Source organism: Bufo bufo, chromosome 2 (genome assembly GCF_905171765.1).
Source record: "Bufo bufo chromosome 2, aBufBuf1.1, whole genome shotgun sequence".
NCBI lineage: Eukaryota > Metazoa > Chordata > Amphibia > Anura > Bufonidae > Bufo > Bufo bufo.
The window spans coordinates 196851908-196869405 of NC_053390.1; the positions used below are offsets into that span (position 1 = coordinate 196851908).

General features: G+C 41.4%; 1 protein-coding gene across 1 annotated transcript in view; it reads right to left on the bottom strand.

The window, feature by feature from the left end:
* KREMEN1 (kringle containing transmembrane protein 1) overlaps positions 1-17498 on the bottom strand; it is a 185907-nt gene that overhangs the window by 94072 nt on the left and 74337 nt on the right. Inside the window, exon 2 of the mRNA XM_040416012.1 lies at positions 14817-14979. Coding sequence (XP_040271946.1) covers positions 14817-14979 — 163 coding nt within the window. The remainder of the gene's footprint in view (positions 1-14816; positions 14980-17498) is intronic.

Genomic DNA, 17498 nt, shown 5'->3' on the forward strand with positions numbered 1-17498 from the left:
AGCCTAGGTGCGCAAAGGGGCCCAAATTCCAATGAGAATCTTTACGATTTCACAGGGCATTTTTTACTCATTTGAACTACTTCTCACGCTTTAGGTCTCCTAAAATGCCAGGGCAGTATAAATACCCCACAAGTGACCCCATTTTGGAAAGAAGACACCCCAAGGTATTCCGTGAGGGGTATGGTGAGTTCATGTAAAATTGTATTTTTTGTCACAAGTGGAATATGACACTTTGTAACAAAAAAATAAATAAATAAATAAATCATTTTCCGCTAACTTGTGACAAAAAATAAAAACTTCCATGAACTTACTATGCCCATCAGCGAATACCTTAGGGTGTCTACTTTCCGAAATGGGGTCATTTGTGGCGTGTTTCTACTGTCTGGGCATTGTAGAACCTCAGGAAACATGACAGGTGCTCAGAAAGTCAGAGCTGCTTCAAAATGCGGAAATTCACATTTTTGTACCATAGTTTGTAAACGCTATAACTTTTGCGCAAACCAATAAATATACACTTATTGCATTTTTTTTATCAAAGACATGTAGAACAATAAATTTAGAGAAAAAATTATATAGAAATGTAGTTTTGTTTGAAAAAATTTACAACAGAAATTGAAAAATTTCTTTTTTTTTGCAAAAATTTCGGTCAATTTCGATTAATAACAAAAAAAGTAAAAATGTCAGCAGCAATGAAATACCACCAAATGAAAGCTCTATTAGTGAGAAGAAAAGAAGGTAAAATTCATTTGGGTGGTAAGTTGTAGGACCGAGCAATAAACCGTGAAAGTAGTGTAGTGCAGAATTGTAAAAAGTGGTATGGTCATTAAGGGGGTTTAAGCTAGGGGAGCTGAGGTGGTTAAAGGGTAACTGTCATTTTTTCATAAAAAAATCTATTTTAGCATATGTTACTGCTGCAGCAGCATTATGCATAAAGCAATCTTTAGTTTCTTAACATACCGCTGTTTTCCTTGAGTTTTTCCCTTAGTTACGGCTGTTTAAACATTTACAATATGAGGGCCTTCTCAAGATGGCTCCTATGCCAGTTCTCTGAGGCCAAAACTGTTTTCCCTCACTTCCCATACACACTTGCTGTAGCCAGCATCTCCCTGCCAGCCAATCAGATTGGATTACTGAGAGACACGCCTCCTCACTCTGAAGCCTAATGCAGGCATGCAGTGTGGAGGGACCTCCCCTGTGTCTTCTGTTTATACTAAAAGGAAGACAGACAAGCTATAGCAACGGTCTTTTAAGGGAGCTGTGGAAAGGGACAGAGGACATTAATGAAAGCTGTTATTATATGGTAATTACAGATCTTTTGACAATCATTGACAGACTAACTCAGGTATACATAGCTAGCTGTAATAAACTAGAAAATAAAAAAATAAATGACAGTTACACTTTAAACTGAATCTTAAATAGTTGACTGTGCTACTCTATTACATTAGATTTCAGAAAAATTTATATATTTATTTTATATTGTTGTTTAAGGTAGATACTTCAGGAACTTTTAAATGCGCATAATATGTTATACTTAGCATCTCATCTCAAGAAAAGAACATGTTTTGCGGATATATTATAAGAAAAGCGTGGAATGAAGCCAAGTTACTTGGTATTCGGTATTTAGCAGTAATAACATGTGGTCAGAAAATTTATATTTTCCGTAATGTTAAGCTTAACTCAAGATACATGCTGCTGGCACTCATTTAAAAGAGCATTCATTAATCAGGCAGATAATAGAAATAGAAGGCAATAGCCCATACAAAAAAAAATCTAATTTTTGCCTTTTGTATGTCATTTGAAATAAGCTGCCTACGTGGCGTTAAAAAGGTTGTCTATACTGTATATTGTTAAAAGGTTTGTTACTAAATTGACCTAGTGCAAATTGCAGACAGAAATTACATTGATTGACCTGAATCTATGGTTGACAGTAGGGCTGAAACGATTACTCAAATTAATTGATTTAGGCTACTTTCACATTAGCGTTTTTTGCGGATCCATCATGGATCTGCAAACACGCTTCCGTTACAACAATACAACTGCATGCATCCGTCACGAACGAATCCGGTTGTATTATGTCCTCTATAGCCATGATGGATCAGTCTTGAACACCATTCAAAGTCAACGGGGGACGGATCAGTTTTCTATTGTGCCAGAGAAAACGGATCCGTCCCCATTGACTTGCATTGTGTGTCAGGACGGATCTGTCTTGCTCCACAACACATCGCAGACAGAAAAACGCTGCTTGCAGATCCTTTGACGGATCTCAATAGCGTAATTGAAAATGCTAATGTGAAAGTAGCCTAACTCGACACAAAAGAATCCTCCATGCAAATTTTTTGCATCGATGTTTCATTTGTGCCATGTGACCATGGAATGTGAGTGAAGAGCTTGCTATTACTCACACTCCGTGGTCACCCCCCTGCCCGCACAGCGCTGCACTGGATCCTGATGTATACACATCGTCAGGACACAGTGCACGTAAGCGCGCACTATGACCTGATGCTGTGTGATGTCAGGTCCCAATGCAGCGCGTGAAGAAGAGGATGGAAGATCTCTGTAGTATCGGCAGCACCCCTACAGGAAAGGTAAGTATTTTAGTTCACTGGCGCTGCGGCTGTACACTGATGGCTAGGAGGGGGAGTGGGGGAGCTGGTGGTACTGTGGGAGCTGATGGCACTGGTGGCGAGCTGATGGCATTGTTGGATTAATCGGTAGAATACTTGATTACTAAAATAATCGATACCTGCAGCCCTAGTTGGCAGCCATATTTCTATGGTTGATGGTTATGCATCTGTGGTTGATGGCCATGGTTCTATGGTTGATGGCCATGGTTCTATGGTCGATTGATATGCATCTGTGTTTGGTGTACATGGTTCTATGGTTGATGGCCATGGTTCTTTGGACGATTGATATACATCTGTGGTTGATGGCCATGGTTCTATGGTTGACTAATACGCATCTATGGTTGATGGCCATGTTTCTATGGTTGATTGATATGATCAGGTCAGTATATCATAGATGCATGCTGATCATTCATGGATGCACAACCATCAACCATAGATGCATATCAATCAACCATAGTTACTGTACATGCTGAGCAATCATATATGCAAGCTGCATCTATGATTGCTTGACATTCAACTATGGTTGATTGATATGCATCTATGATTTACAGCCATGCAATTATGGTTGACTGTAATAGCTTTATTGTCATAGCTTTACGTTCTTCAGCAAGTGTACACATACTGTACAATTTTGAGTAAAATGTAAGAACCTGAATTTATTTTTGTTAAATGCACATTTGTATAAGTGTGTTATGTATTTACTAATGCTATAAATAGATGACAGCCCATATCCTGGAAATATGGCTCGGCGATATAATGTTTGGTAATTCTTAAATGGCTATCATCATTTAACCAGTGTATTCATATCCAAAATTTCACATGCACCTTTCTCAAACAACAGCACCAATGCAAAAACTGAAGTTTCAAGTTTAGGCTACTTTCACACTGGCGTTTTGGTTTTCGCTTGTGAGATCCGTTCAGGGCTCTCACAAGCGGTCCAAAACTGATCAGTTTTACCCTTAATGCATTCTGAATGGATAAGGATCGGCTCAGAAAGCATCAGTTTGGCTTAGTTTGGCTCCTTTCCGCTTTGGAGGCAGATACAGCGTTTTGGTGTCCGTCTGACGAAATTGAGCCAAACGGATCCGTCCCCATTGACTTACATTGTGTGCCAGGACGGATCCGTTTTCTCTGACACAATCTGGCACAATAGAAAACTGATCCATCCTCCATTGACTTTCAATGGTGTTCAAGACGGATGCGTTTTGGCTGTTAAAGATAATACAAACGGATCCGTTCTGAATGGATGCATGCGGTTGTATCATCTTAACGGATGCGTTTCTGCAGATCCATGACGGTTCCCACCAAACGCGAGTGTGAAAGTAGCCTTAAAAGGGAAAGTGTCATCAGTAAATTACCTATTGATTAAATCACGTTTTTATGGTAAACATATTTTTGTAGAATTTTTAGTTATTTTTTTAATTAAATTTTTCATGTCACTACCTATATTTAAAACATGTAAATAAGGCTACATTTACACAAACCTATTTTTATTTCTGTGTATGTTCAATTTTTTTTGCAGATAGGATGCAGACCAATTAATTTCAATGGGTCCGCAAAAATGAGGACAGCACACCGTGTGCTATCCGCATCTGTATGTCCGTTCCGTAGCCCCACAAAAAAAATAGAACATGTTTTATTTGCGGACAAGGATAGGCATTGTTACAATGGATCCGCAAAAATAACGGAGGCAATATGGATGCCAAAAGGATGTTATCCGTATTTTTTGCGGATCAGTGTTTTGCAGACCGCAAAACACATTCGGTCGTGTGAATGTAGCCTAAGTCTGGAATTTTCACACTGCCCACTAGGCCTAATAATAGGTCATGATTTTCTGTTCAGGTAACTTTTCAGAAGCTGCTATCATTATCACCACAACCAGAATTACAATGACAAGTAACACTTCTGTATAGTTAATATCATTCAGCATCCACCATTCACAAAAGATGATATCACAGCTTATCAGCTCCCTGCTGACTTATGCACAGGTCACACAACATGCCTAGAAATCTCTCCAATCGAAGTCAACGGGGTCCCTACCTGTCCATTGTGTCTAGGGCCCGCATAGCTGCTTTCAAAAGACAGGAAGTCTTTCCATATTTTAGGCCTAGTGGTCAGTTTGAAAATTGCAGTATTATATATATATAACTTTTTTTTCTAATATAGACATGGAAAAACAAAAACATAAAAGCGTGATTTAAACAATAGGTCATTTTGTGATCGCACATTCCCTTTAAGAGAATCACACTTATCATGGTCCCACGTTTCCAGCTATAAAAAAAAATGATCCCCATAAATGTTTAAACTAATGCTATATTTGTTAATTAAGGAGTTGTGTATAAGGATATCCTGGACAGAGATGTTCTATACGCTTTCATGATATAGTATTATAAGTTATAGGGGTTAGCCAAGTTCTATAATGCCCCCCCCCCCCCATATGGCCGTGCCCCTCACAAAGATTGTACTCGCTCCCCGGCACCAGCGTCACTTCTAATTAATACGGCACGGTCTCAGCTGCATCTCCCTGTCGTGCGGATGAAAAGATCCGTTGATGGGGGACGAGCCAATAGACGGCGGTGACGGGGACGAGCCTCCCTAGCGTCACCTGCAATGTTAGGGAGGCTCGTTCCCATCGCGGCCTGCTATTGGTTGTCCCATGCAGGATGTTTTCATTCGTGCAATGGGGAGATGAAGCAGTGGCCGTGCCGGTATGAGAAGCAACGCGAGTGCCGGGGAGCGGCAGCGCCTGCTATTGGCTTTCCCCCCATCAACTGATCTTTTCAACCGCACGACAGGGAGATGCAGCTGCAACCGTGCCGTATTAGAAGTGACGCTGGTGCCGGGGAGCCAGGTAAATACAATCTCTGTTATGGGCATATGGAGGGGCAGTTTAGAACTTGGATAAACCCTATAAACTAAAGGGCAGTGTTTAGACAAGTTAAACTTATGAGAAATACAACTATAAGGCCCCTTTCACACGGGCGAGAATTCCACGCGGGTGCAATGCGTAAGGTGAACACATTGCACCTGCACTGAATCCGGACCCATTCACTTCAATGGGGCTGTGCACATGAGCCGTGATTTTCACGCATCACTTGTGCGTTGCGTGAAAATCGCAGCAAGCTCTATTTTGTGCTTTTTTCACTCAACGCAGGCCCCATAGAAGTGAATGGGGCTGCGTGAAAATCGCAAGCATCCGCAAGCAAGTGCGGATGCGGTGCGATTTTCACGCATGGTTGCTAGGAGACGATTGGGATGGGGACCCAATCATTATTATTTTCCCTTATAACATGGTTATAAGGGAAAATAATAGCATGCTTAATACAGAATGCTAAGTGAATTAGGGATGGAGGGGTTAAAAATAAATAAATAATAATTAAACTTACCTCATCCACTTGTTTGCGCAGCCCGACTTGTCTTCTTTCTTCTTCTTTGAGGACCTGGAAGGAAAAGGACCTTTGGTGACGTCACTGCGCTCATCACATGGTCCATCACCATGGTGATGGACCATGTGATAAGTGCAGTGACGTCCCCAAAGGTCCTTTTCCTCCCAGGTCCTCAAAGAAGAAGAAAGAAGACGAGCCGGGCAGCGCGAACAAGAGGGGAGTTAAATTATTTTATTTTATTTTTTTAACCCCTCCATCCCTAATTTACTTAGCATTCTGTATTAAGAATGCTATTATGTTCCCTTATAACCATGTTATAAGGGAAAATATTAAAATCTACAGAATACCTAACCCAAACCCGAACTTCAGTGAAGAAATCCGGGTTTGGGTCTGGGTACCACATTCAGCTTTTTCTCACGCGCGTGCAAAATGCATTGCACTCGCGCGGAAAAAACTGAAGAACGCAACGCAATCGCATACAAAACTCGCCCCTCTCGCAGGCAAAATCGCACGATTTTCCGGCGACGCACCCGCATCCTATCCGGGCCTCACACACGACGCCCCGTGTGAAAGAGGCCTAAATGAGGTCAGGGTGGTGGAGCTATCTCATTTGAGAAAAACAATTGAGGTTTACAAAAATGTCAACTTTGTAAAATGACTTTGATCATTTCTATTATGTTTTCTGTCATTCCCTGTCATGTCTGATTCAAAATCACATAGAAACATATCAGATATCTACAAAGCTGATATATACATTATGAATACATTGCTTCAGGTAAGCTCTTCATTTTTACATACCGGCATACAGTAATATGGGAATCTATAGGTTACAGCTTGTATACAGCAATGGGTTTTAACAGAAGGGACGTCAGGAGGTTTCCCCATGCAGATAATTCCACACAGCTGCCTGGTAGGCAGCGAAGGACGGATAGTTTTAATAGGATGCCATAACTCATTTATACAGCAATCTATGCTTGAGTGTCTGGGCTAATAACAGACAGATGGGCACAAGATTACTATCATCATCACTCGCATTAATAAAACCAACTGCTTGGATGCAAATGGTTAATGGAACCCAAGGTCAGTTTCATGTCCTTATCGCAGTATATGTGTAAATACAAACCATTCATGGGCGAATACGAGCAGCATCATAATGAAGGTGGTTATGGCGTCTATTATTAATCAGCAACCTGCAGAGTTTCTGCTTCTAATATGCTCCAGCTTTTATTTTTGCAGCGGAGATGATAAATGTTTGTGATACTGTATGTGACCCAACATTTTAAGCTGCCGCTGTAGATAACTGAATCGCCTCCTCAAGACTTTGACAATTTAGCTTGGGTCTCTGTTCCTTCTAATTGGTGCGCTGCCTCTTGTGGCACTGTATTAAAAAAAGTAATATACCTTCATACCACAAACTATCCTGCTTTATTTGTACCACCATGTCCCTAAGTAAATGATTCCCAACCATATTATGATGGGGAGATTAAGTAATTAGTTTAATAATTAAATAGTGCCACCCCCCTGCTTCCATTCTCACCTCAAAGAAACTTGGGCCCTTATTTATCACATGTTTACTCCAGAATTCTGGCTTAAATAAAAGAAAAAAATAAAAAAGAAGGGCTTTTGCAACTTTTTGGACTTTTACATTTTTACACCACTCTTTTGAAATATGGGTGGAAAAGAGGGCATGGTTAGCCAGGTGATGAGATGAGTTTTACTTCAGATTTATCACTGAGACAAAAGTTGTAATCTCTCTCCAGTAGGAGAGTAGAGTAGGAAAACTTGAGTAGTGTATTTAAGCTAAAGTATTACATTTGTCTCATCCTTAAACCTATTAAATATGTGACATTTTTGATAAATGTTGTTATGAAGTATCACGGCACTCAAATTTTAAATTGCATTTAAGTATTTATTATATCCATCCAAAAGTGTTATAATGACGCGACCAACGTTTCAGTCTCATCTGGAGCCTGTTCTCGGCCCAAGTGTCTTGTGGTAAGGTGAGAAGAGCACTGAGATATAATTAGTAGTGGAGCATCAACCATTTTATTTTGCTTGGTACATTTGATAAATGTGGCATAAAAACCCAAGCAAAACAGATTTCAAAAATTCTCCTCATGATAAATTCCCCCCTTGGTGTTGAAGGATAAGGAAAGCCATAATCTATACTTTGGCTGAGTTTTATAGATACCGCTGCCTGTTTGCCATGCCAAACATCTATGAGCCGGATTGAGAAGGCCTGGCAAGATGACTATGCAGAATCATGGTTCTGTCAATCAAAAAGGAGAGGAAGGGGCTGGCAGAGGAAGCAGGAGGTGCAATTGTGCACATAGTAGCTTGGGCCCTCCTCCTGTGCACTTAACTGCTCATTTGCATAGGGATGTAAAATACCTTTTCTCCATAATGAAGCAAAGAATCGCTATGTGAAAGGTATCATTACATTCAGCTGAGCTAGCCCTACAATTTATGCTGTGCAATGCAGAGGGCTCGGCAAATTCACAGTCAAATCTGTGGCTAAATCCACATGTGCCTCAAATACAGTATATTGCAGATGTGTGTACACCAGTCATAAGGGAGAGTCAGAGAAAAATACTTTTAAAAATGTACTAATCATTGATTGACTAATTAATTGATTTCTAAAGACAATTTCTAAGGCACAAAGGGGCACTGCCTAAATGTGCTACTCTGCACCAAATAATGTGCCAAAAATGTATTGTATTTTTGGAGTAAAAGTAGGCCAACAAGTAGGTGAAGTTAAATTGGACTAGACTGTCTATAGGTTCCCCAGATTTATCATCCAGCATCAGTCACTGTGATAAATCTGGCTCAAGTTAAGACTGTCTTAGTTTTTTAGTTACTTTTTCTTAAGTTTACTGTTTAACTTTGAGACAGTATTAGTAAATCTATCCCACTGTGAATGATTTTATAAATAAGGGTACCGCCACACAGTCAGATGCCATTTTAGAAGCCAAAATCAGGGGTGGATCTTAAAAACGAGAGAATGTATAAAGGACGGATACGACTTCTCGTTTTTTAATTCACTCCTGGTTTTGGCTTCCAAAACTGCATCAGGAAACCTGACCATGTGGCTGTACCCTAACAATAAAAACTATTTCCAAGCGTACACTGAAACCTGATTATTTACCCGGAGGTTTCTGCAGTTTGGGAACCTTTTGTTTGGGACAATGTAGTTTCAAACACAAAATTGGAACATCTCTATCCTTCCAAACATAAACAGTATCAGCAGTGGCGTTGCGGACCACACCGGGTGACACCATTGATGGGGGTGACACCAGCAGGGCCGGCATTTACGAATCAGGAGAGGGAAAGATGTGTCTGGGATTCAAACCCATGACCTTCTGTATCAGAGGCAAAGCACTGCACGATGCAGCCTCTTCCTGTGTCCCACCCTGTATGTCCATATATGGAGTCAGGCTGTATTTCAGAAAAGTTTCTGCTGGGATTCGAACCCACGACCTTCTGTATCAGAGGCAAAGCATCATTTAACCACAAAGCCATAAGAGCAGCCTTGCTACTCTGCTATATCTCTATATATGATAGCACACCCAGCTCTGCTACATCTAATACACATTACAGCTGCACCAGCACACTCAGCTCTACTATATCTCTATATATGACAGCAGCCCTAACACACCCAGCTCTGCTACATCTATACACATGACAGCTGCACCAGCACACTCAGCCTACTATATCTCTATATATGACAGCTGCCCCAGCAAACCCAGCTCTACTACATCTATACACATGACAGCTGCCCTAACACACCCAGCTCTGCTACATCTATACACATGACAGCTGCACCAGCACACTCAGCCTACTATATCTCTATATATGACAGCTGCCCCAGCAAACCCAGCTCTGCTACTGCTATACACATGACAGCTGCCCCTGCACACTCAGCTCTGCTACATCTATACACATGACAGCTGCCCAAACACACCCAGCTCTGATACATCTATACACATGACAGCTGCCCCAGCACACCCAGCTCTGCTACATCTATATATCTCTAAGTATTGCTATACAATAGATAGATATATAGAGATATAGCAGGGCTGAGTGTGCTGGGGCAGATGTCATGTGTATAGATGTAGCAGGCTGGGTGTGTTTTGGCAGCTGTCATGTGTATAGATGTAGCAGAACTGGGTTTGCTGGGGCAGCTGTCATATATAGAGATATAGTAGAGCTGAGTGTGCTGCTGCAGCTGTCATGTGTGTTAGATGTAGCAGAGCTGGGTGTGCTGGGGCAGCTATCATATATAGAGATATAGCAAGGCTGAGTGTGCTGGGACAGCTGTCATATAGAGATATAGCAGTGTTGGGGCAGCTGTCATGTGTATAGATGTACACTTAGCCAGCTATAACAGTAGAAGTCTCATATTTTTTCAGTCAGTAGCAAGGCTGCTCTTATGGCTGTGTGGTTAAGTGCTTTGCCTCTGATACAGCAGGTCGTGGGTTCAAATCCCAGCAGAAACTTTTCTGAAATACAGGCTAAATTAGAATACACAAGCTCCATATATGGACATACAGGGCGGGACACAGGAAGAGGCTGCATTGCATCGCTGACATGGAGGTAAGTAGAAGTGTTTATTTTTATTTTTTTAATACCAGACTGTTACTGCCATGGGGGGAGCTGGAGGCACTTGATACTGGCACATGGGGGGAGGGGGGTTGGCACCTGATACTGGCACATGGGGGGGAGATGGCATGGCACTATGATACTGGGACATGAGGGGGAGAGGCACTTGATACTGGCACTTTTTTTGGGGGGAGATGGCATGGCACTATGATACTGGAACATGGGGGGGAGAGGCACTTGATACTGGCACTTTTGGGGGGGAGGGGAGATGGCATGGCACTATGATACTGGGACATGTGGGGGGGGGAGGAGAGAGGCACTTGATACTGGCACATTGGTGGGGTAGATGGCACTATGATATTGGGACATGTGGGGGGGAGGAGAGAGGCACTTGATACTGGCACATGATGGGGGCATCTATGGGGACACTTACTGGCACATTATTGGGGGGCATTATGGGGGACACTAGGCCGGCAGCCTATCAGAGGCCGGACACTGAGGGCATCTACTGGGGCACTATATATGGGGCATTTTATACTGGTACATTATGGAGGGCACTAGCAGGAAGGGGGAGAGGAGAACTATGGGGGGATTTACTGGGGGCACTATATAGGGGTATTTTATACTGGGACATTATGGGGGCACTCCCAGCCAAAGTGTTGAAGTGGTGTCCGAGATCCCCAAGGGCCAAGCCAAGTAATTGTAAGTTTTTATGTGAAATATGTTTGTTATACACATATAGCATACACTGTTCCACACAATATATAGTATACCGTTACACTGTGTAGTCTGTTCTATAAGCACCATTGTTTTGTGGTGGCGGACAGAAAATAATCTGGAAGTGCCCCGCCCGAGACCAGGCTCTGACTGCTAGGGGGGGTCTGCTGAGCTAACGGATGCCCCCTATGGCAGTAGCACCACCATAGCTCCCATATATGGCAAAAAAAATTGCTTCGGGGAGGGGGGGGGAAGGGGTGACACCATTTTCTACCGCACCGGGTGACACCAGCCCTAGCAACGCCACTGAGTATCAGACATTCTTCACAGCATTGCTTCTGCTGATTTTTAGCTTCCTGTTGAGATGTGAGACTAGAACGGATGTGAGGAGATTTTAGGGCCATGTTTCCATGTCATTTCATAGTTTTGTGATAGAAGAAATACAGTGTATAGGGGATTATTGAGAATCAGAATAAATCAGCTGCAAAACACACCAACAAATATCTGTATAATAGAAAACATCACCAACAAAACGACAGACCTGTATTATAATTGATATTTAGGGAAATCAAGCTGTATCTAGAGCAGTCAGGGTGAAAGTCAATAACCACATTTTTGCAGCAGAATACCACTTTCATGTCACTTGATGCATACATTTTTTTTTTAAAACAGACCACCGCAGACCTGGTAAGCATCATAATGGCAGCAGTGGGAAATTGTCAGCAATGCTTTGACTTCTTTTTTAAGCCATTCTGCACCTTTTCAAAAATTTTTTTATCTAGCTGGACAAACCTTTTAAATTGTACATCAGTATGCTGTCTGATGTGACAAAATGTGATTCGAATGATGAAATCTTTCATACATTTTTTGGTGATATTTTCATATGTTACCAGTACCGGACAATCATAAGTTGGCAAAGATGGAATGAAACCACTATTTAACACTATATCTAGCCATTAAGAATCTTTCATTGAGTCTAGAAATTGAGAATGGGCACTGGCATTCATTGAAAACACGTAGCTCCCGTACTTAGCTGCGTCTAAGACGTCTCATCCAGCCAACCAGCACCCTCTCTGCACTGATGTGCGGCAATAACCGTGAAACAGTGGGGTACAAATGGGGCACTCTTTCTTTTGGATGAGTCTTTAGTTTGGCTAACATAAGCTAAATTGCATACCATGAGTCTAGAAAAAAGTGGTCACTAAATTGACATGTAGATTTGATTTACTGAAATATTTCTTGGAGCTAGGTTTTCAAATTATACCCTCAAACTGTTTAAAGTGAGCTCATCCTATATTACTCTCCACACAAATATATTTTACAAAACAATGAATACTTACAAATCCTAGAAGAGATGACACCTACATGCTAAATGGTTTTTCCAGGATTACTATGGTTCTAAACTCATGTAGTTGCTTACCTAATCTACATCTTCACCATCCTTTTTTTCAATTTGGACTCTCCTGACCCGTTTTCACCATGTAAACCAATCATTCTACCTGTTGCTTTATCCGACCAAACCCATGATGCACTTCTCCTTTCTCTGCTACACCTCCAGTCCCGCCCCTAACAATGCCACGCTAGTTTATAGCTCCTCCCATCCAGCTAGTTACATAAACACCCCCTATCATCACCCCTAACAATGCCACGCTAGTTTATAGCCCCTCCCAGCCAGCTAGTTACATAGACACTTCCCTATCACTGCCCCTAATACAACACTAGTTTATAGCTCCTCCCACCAACTAGTTAAATAGACACTTCCCTATCACTTCCACTAACACAACACTAGTTTATAGCTCCTCCCACTGGCTAGTTACATAGACACCCCCTATCACTGCCCCTAACACCCAGCTAGTTTCGAGCTCCTCCCACCAGCTAGTTACATAGACACTCCCCTATCACCACCCCTAACAACACCTAGCTAGTTTATAGCTCCTCCCACCCATCTAGTTACATAGACACTTCCCTTTCACCACCCATAGTAACGCCCCACTAGTTTATAACTCCTCCCACCAGCTAGTTACATAGACACTCCCCTATCACTAACCCTAACAACACCCAGCTAGTTTATAGCTCCTTCCACCAAGCTAGTTACATAGACAGTCCCCTATCACCACCCCTAACAACACCCCACTAGTTTATAGCTCCTCCCACCAGCTAGTTACATAGACACTCCCCTATCACCACCCCTAACAACACCCAGCTGGTTTATAGCTCCCCCCACTCATCTAGTTACATAGACACTCCCCTATCACTAACCCTAACAACACCCAGCTGGTTTATAGCTCCTCCCACCCAGCTAGTTACATAGACACTTCCCTTATCACTGCCCCTAAGAACACTCCACTAGTTTATAGCTCCTCCCACCATCTAGTTACATAGACACTTCCCTATCACTGCCCCTAATACAACACTAGTTTATAGCTCCTCCCACCAACTAGTTAAATAGACACTTCCCTATCACTTCCACTAACACAACACTAGTTTATAGCTCCTCCCACTGGCTAGTTACATAGACACCCCCTATCACTGCCCCTAACACCCAGCTAGTTTCGAGCTCCTCCCACCAGCTAGTTACATAACATCACAGAAAATAAGAAAGAGCTGCATGGACATGGTCATGTGACCACAGCCCAAAATGGAAGATAGGAGCAATAAAAGTAAAACCAATGCATCACAGAATTACAGCTGACTTCATAAGTTACTATTTTGAAGGATGTTAATGCAAAGTGGAAATCCCCTTTAAACTTCTATCACATAAATTTCTCAAGCCAATCAATAACCAGAGATAAAAAAAAAACGTTCAGATAGGCCATTTTATTGAGTGATGACTACAATAGCCAGATTACAAGGTTGGAGGTTGGAGTGTTTAGACAGATACTCTGGGCCACATACCAAGCGGCAGACAGACAGCTAGCCAAACACTGCAGTAGAACATACTATTGAAATAACTTTATTTCTTTGTCTCTACAACTTCACGCTGTCTTGCACTGCTATAATCAGCGTTACATGCCAAGGCATGGTCTAAAAATATCACTTTGTGCCTTCTGCACATTTGGCAACTCTCTGTTTGCCAATCACAGATGCCAGCACTTCAGGGCACATACACAACGATTACAGTGAATAACTCTGGCAATGTCTAGGAAAAGAACTAGACCCAGTAATAAAACAGTAGCAACATTCGTCTTTTTATGATACATTTGACTGGCAGAAGCAGTTTCTGCCATGGACCCAGCTGCCGCAGTAGAATCCACGGCGGATTCATTTTGCAGGTGTTTCTCATTTGGTTGATGGAAATCCATCAGACTGTCTGCCTTCTGCTAGAAGAAGGACAAGACAGACGTATTTGTTGTGCAGTGGAAGAAGAAAACGTTGCAATCTATCACTGGAGCGGGGGCATCTACTATAGTGCAAATCTGCTTATGAATCAATATGTAAATGTCAAATGTTTCACTTTTTACTACTAATATGAAATAATTTGCATTCATACCTGCAGTAGTTGTGATCTCCCAAACCTCCCTCACCATTGGGGTATTTCAAAGTATTGTATGGATGCTGAAAGGTCTCATTCCAGAAGAGGCAAAGCTTCCCACAGTCCAAAGACGTCTGGTTTTGGCTTCCTCTGTAATCAGCCCCGTTGACTGTGTAACATTCTAGCAAATACATTAGAAAAAAAAACAGTTTAAGCTATAATTTCATTTTCCTTGTTACATGATCATTTTCACAGGAAAAACTCAATGACAAAAAATATATACGGTATATATCTCAAAAGCTCAAAAAGAGTATAAAATATTTGTTGTGTCTTTCCCATAGGCTTCTGCATAGGACGTGTAAAATGCCATACATTTAAAACTTTTAATGAACTGAAAAAATACCAAGAAGCTGCATCATGGGAAATTTGATGTTTTGCTGGGGATCTCTGACTCGACCCCTTTAATTATAATATATTTATAGAGTACGAACCTGAACAAAAAAAATAAACGGCTGTATAAAACAGATTCTTTTCTTGTGATGTCTTTAAACTGTTATATGTAATTCTCTTTCTACTAAACTTTCTCACAAACACTGAGGCAGAAAAGATGGCATATGTGTAATCAACTGATTTCAGGCAAGCCAGTATTACATTGCAATCAAGAACTATAAAGCTTAAGTCAGATACCTTGGAATTTACATCCATTAGTGTTTTTAAATATACAATAGGAACTAAAGAATCCGAATTGTCCGTGATGACAGCCTAGCAGTTAGACTTCAGAGTTTCCAAATGTTTATAGCAGAAAAAGTTTACTCAATCATGTCTTCAGCTAATTAGGACATTCCAAATCCATGGGCCATATTGTACCTTCTCTTCCCTTGGCTTATACACAGGGGCACATTAAGGTGCATACAGAATCTTAAAAAAAATAAAAAGTGCCATGTTTTATTGCATGCCATACTATTGCTTCTAGGTGAGAGTATAACGGTATATGAAGGCACCATACAGCAGGTAGAGTGCCTGTGAATCTGTAGTATGGAACCATAGGGATTTTGTACGCCGTCATACAGTTCCTGTGTACAGACTTTGCTGTGGGCCTGAAGCATTACTACTAGAGCGCATAGTTTTCCATACTCCAGGAAGTTCAAACTGGGAATATGAAGGTTGGACATATAATAATTGTCCAAGATAAAACCATAGTATCCACAGCTTACTGCAGAAATAGTTTAAAGGAGTTTTGAAAGAATGGGGGGCGGAGGTTTGGCAACCCATCCACCCACTTAGTCAGGCCTGTAAAGGAAAGATGACTTGCCTGCTTCCCAGTGCCACGCTTGTACTCCTCTAGTCCTGCGATGCTCCGCTGGGCAACCCTGATGTCAACATCGGGTTTGACATTACCGTAGCCAATCACTGGCTGTGGCGGTGACTGGATCCCCTTTACATTATGACAAATGGTCACATGACGCAAGGTGATCCGGTCAGTTATTGGCTGCGGCAATGTCAAACCGGATGTTGACATCGAGGGAGCCCAGCGGAGCTGGAGGAAAAGTAGTGGGCAGACAGTGCAAGAAAGAAGGCAAGTAATCTTTACTTAGAGGTCCAGTCAAGTGTGTGTGTGTGTGTGTGTGTGTGTGGGGGGGGGGGGGGGATTTGTAAAAAAATAATCTTGCACAACCCCTTTAATGAAACTTACTGCCAAAATTAAAAATATATATTTAGTACAGCATTGGCTATTATTGAAGGATAATGTAGTGAACATTATGTAGGCCTTGTATTTGCCTGTTTTGGTTAATGTGCCATTTTATTTATTAGTTGACTGCCATCTTGATTTTATATATATATATATATATATATATATATATATATATATATTACATCCTACATTTCCCTTCATGCCCCTGGTATTGCAGAGACTACAGGGTTGGAGTCTCCCCAATCTGCCAAGATGGTCTCTGTAAAGAGGTGCCCTAATAAAATGGAACTAGACAGAACAATTGCCCCCCAATGGTCTTGGGAGCTGAACAATAATTTGGCACATATCTCATCATGGGTAGGCTCCTCTGTCATACTGAACACTCATAGTGGTCTCTAAATGCAGCTTCTCTCTCCTTTGCCTCTTTCCCCCTTGCCTCTTCATAGATATTTAGACAGCAGCTGTCTTTCTCACTGAAGACAGATTTTACTAGAGAATTTAAAGTGTGTGATCAGTGCATGTGGAAGGAGGAAAGGATAAGTGGAGAAAGAGGCATTTTCTGCAATAAAATACATTACAAAATGTATGATTATTATCATTTGTACTATTGTGTCATAGGGAAAGATGAAAGGAAATGATGGTTGCATATTAAATCTTGTTCTCCCTGCACCACTATATAAGGCTTAGGGCTATGTGTGCAATACCAATTGACACACTTTTGTTTTCTCTGTGAGAGAATGGATTTTCTAAGCTTAGTTGCTACATTAAAACGCAAAGACAATAAATACAGGAGAACATTTTATAGTGACAATATCCTTGGTCTGTTCACTTTCAACCTGTTCAGTTCTCTACATTAGTGTCATGTTGTCACTTCTGTCTGAAGTACTAACAGGGCACAAATAAGAACAAGGTGTTCTCCTTTAAAAGAGAAAAAGAGGCAGGCTTGTAAAAAACATAAATTCAGTACTCATGACTACATGAATCTGCTCGGTTAAACCTGATCCTGT